This window comes from Populus nigra, chromosome 9 (assembly GCF_951802175.1).
Source record: "Populus nigra chromosome 9, ddPopNigr1.1, whole genome shotgun sequence".
In the NCBI taxonomy this organism is placed as follows: Eukaryota; Viridiplantae; Streptophyta; class Magnoliopsida; order Malpighiales; family Salicaceae; genus Populus; species Populus nigra.
This window is the reverse complement of record NC_084860.1, coordinates 5911393-5914509: the sequence shown is the minus strand read 5'-3', so window position 1 is coordinate 5914509 and position 3117 is coordinate 5911393. Positions and strand designations below refer to the sequence as shown.

General features: G+C 31.3%; 1 protein-coding gene across 1 annotated transcript; it reads left to right on the top strand.

Annotated features, from left to right (window-relative positions):
- Nucleotides 1-1922: 1922 nt before the first annotated feature.
- Nucleotides 1923-2627, top strand: LOC133703682 (uncharacterized). Its single transcript, XM_062128287.1, has one exon. The coding sequence runs from the start codon at nt 1923-1925 to the stop codon at nt 2625-2627; it is 705 nt and encodes a 234-aa protein (XP_061984271.1).
- The last annotated feature ends 490 nt before the right edge of the window (nt 2628-3117 follow it).

Below are 3117 nucleotides of genomic sequence, written 5' to 3'. Positions count from 1 at the left end.
TGTCTTTACACTCCTGCATAAAGAGACTTTAGAGGCCACATATCTATCATTTACCTAACTTTAAAATTATTGAACATAATTATCGAATGAAACTTAAAGAATAATTATTATTATTATTATAATTGATTTAAGCACATTTGCATTATCGTATTGTCCCTTACCAAGAATTCATTCTTTTTTACGTAATTTATGAGACTTTATCTATATATTACATTAAATTGATAATTCAAGTCTTGTGTCTACGAGTTCCAAGAAAAAAAAATTATTTGAACTCAAAAATATGTATTGCATTAAAAAGTTTACAAGACCCATTATATAATAATTGGACAAAATCCAATATAATGAAGCCTACCTTCACAAGTTCAGACAAAAACCCTAACGAGTATAGTTTATTATAAAACCTAAAAAACGTACATCGTTTTCACATGTTCAATATATCCTTCCATTTGAACGACTTGAAACAGACAATAACTATCCAACAGCAACTAATTCAAGTGTAAATCTAAGTTCCGATCATCAATCTAGTCAATCTATCACTGAAATTGCCTCCTAGATAGATATAATAACGGGTGATGTTTCAAAATATAGGTTTTTTTTTTTTTTGGAGACTAGGCTTATGTCTCTAATTAGACCTATTTTCCTTAACATGTAAGAATTCAAATATCTATAAAGAAGATTTTTTTTGATGGATTAGATAACCCTTGGATATTAAAGTGAGTGTCTTTATAAAAAAAAAAAGTAATAAATATGCAAGAAAAAACATAAAATTCTAAAAAAAAGTTTTTTATTCTTGTTTCGGTATTATAATAGGTACTATAAGATAACAATGTGTGTATGCTGAGAATTAAAATTTTAAACGCTTTATCTAAATAATTCATAAAATATTTATACCTCATGAACTTTATTCTCTTACTTGAAAGAAAGGGTTGAAAGTCATTTTACTTTTATAGAATTAATGAAGATAAATATCTCTTAAATATATATTAATAAGAAACAAATAACTATGTTATAAACATAATATGAGACAAATATTTTTTACACATGTATTAATGAGATAAAAATACAGTAAGTCATGAAAGGTTTCTGTACACTTAGAAGTGTAGATAAAAAATTTCAAAGAACTGGATGTTGGGTCCAACACACAAAACAAGGCCCAATAAACATTAGAATATGTATGGGGGCAGCGCGTGGCCTGCACTCGAGGGGTGTCAAGTAAGAGTGTGTTTGACAGTGTGGTAGTAGTTGCTTTTTAAATAGCTTTTCGTGCTGAAATACATGTCAATGATGTTTTTTCATTTTTTAAAAAATCATTTTTGACATCAGCACATCAAAACGATCCAAAAAATACAAACCACATTTAATTTTAGTAAAAAAAAATTGAAATTTGTTCAAACACAGGTTCAACCGCAGAGCCAAATAGGCTCTAAATGCTTGGTGTTTGGGCCTAGACCTGGTGTTTAAGTTCACGGGCGATAAGAACACGTGTGACACTTGGGCTCAGGCTGGGGGCTTGAGCCCACAAGTACCAGGTGGGCGCCTGTCGCTGATGCGCAAGAATCACGTCTGAGCCCATGGGTGCCAAGCACGTGTATGTTGCACCACACTCAATAATTTATTTTTGCTTCGTGTTGAAGCTTTCTCATATCCCAATCACTTCTCTTTCCATGAAAAGCAGATGCACTCGGAAAATATAAAAGAAACAATTACAATACTTTAACGAGGGCCCAGTTGAAAACTTTCTAACTACAAATTATTTTCTTGAATAATATTTGAATACATGAGGGCAGTTTGGTAACAAAAGGGGTTTATATCTATCTATCTATATATCTATATCTATCTATCTATCTTGAGTAAATAGAGGAGCATCCAAATACACAAATTCTAGATTTTTCATCTCTTGTTCTCATCTATAGCCGCCATCAATGGAAGCAACAGAAGCAATCGAGCTCTTTGATTCATACTGGTTTGAGATGGAAATATTCAAGAAACAACCGATTTTACCTAAATCATCAAGTTTAGAAGCAAACCCAGATCATGAAAATCAAGAAAAGGCTCTAAAACCAGAGATTTCAAGACTCCCAGCGACCATTACAAGGTCTATGAGTGAAGTTTTATGCTCCAATACAACCTTCAGTTTTGGCTTTTCTTTCTCTTCAGATTCAGTCCTCCGCGCACCAAAGCTCCACACCATCATTTCAGGCAAAGACTTCACAGAAGAAGAGTATTCAACACCAACGGAGAAGGAATATGTCCTGGAATCACATAAAAAGAAAGTTACGAGGAGAAGAGGAAAGAAAGTTACAAGCAAGAGCTTGTCAGAATTGGAATATCAAGAGCTAAAAGGGTTTACGGATTTGGGGTTTGTCTTCTCAGAAGAAGATAAAGATTCAAACTTGGCTTCAATAATTCCAGGATTGCAAAGACTTGGTAAGCAACATGAGGATGAAACCGTTCTTGATGAGCCTACAGTTTCTAGGCCTTATTTATCTGAAGCATGGGAAGTTCAGGAACAGAGAATGAAAGAGGAGCCATTGATGAATTGGGCAATTCCTGCTTTGAGCAATGAGATTGACATGAAAGATAATCTTAGATGGTGGGCTCATACCGTTGCTTCTGCTGCTATATAATGCAAATTTTCAGATTAACGGGTTCATATATATATATATATATATATATATATATATATATATATATATATATATATATATATATATATATATATATATATATATAATTTTTGTATTTTGTAATGTGCTGCATTTTATTTTTTATTATTATAATATAAGATAATTATAATTATAATTATAATTATCTTTATTTGTAAATAAAGATGAACTTGAACAGACTAATTTATCTAATATTATCCTAGGTTATAATGAGAAAGATCTTAGAAATCATCCATGAATGGTGGTTAGTAAAACAAGATGAAATTATGTGATAAAGATACCAATTAAATTTTACATTTCTTGCTCACCAGAAATCAACATATTGAAATTTCTAAACTTAAAAGAAGTTACCACCAAGGATCTTATGCAAGTTGATGTGAGCTGGTCAAAATTTTGTTTTGTAAGCAAACGTAACAATTGAGAAACTAATATTTATATATACAAGGACTAG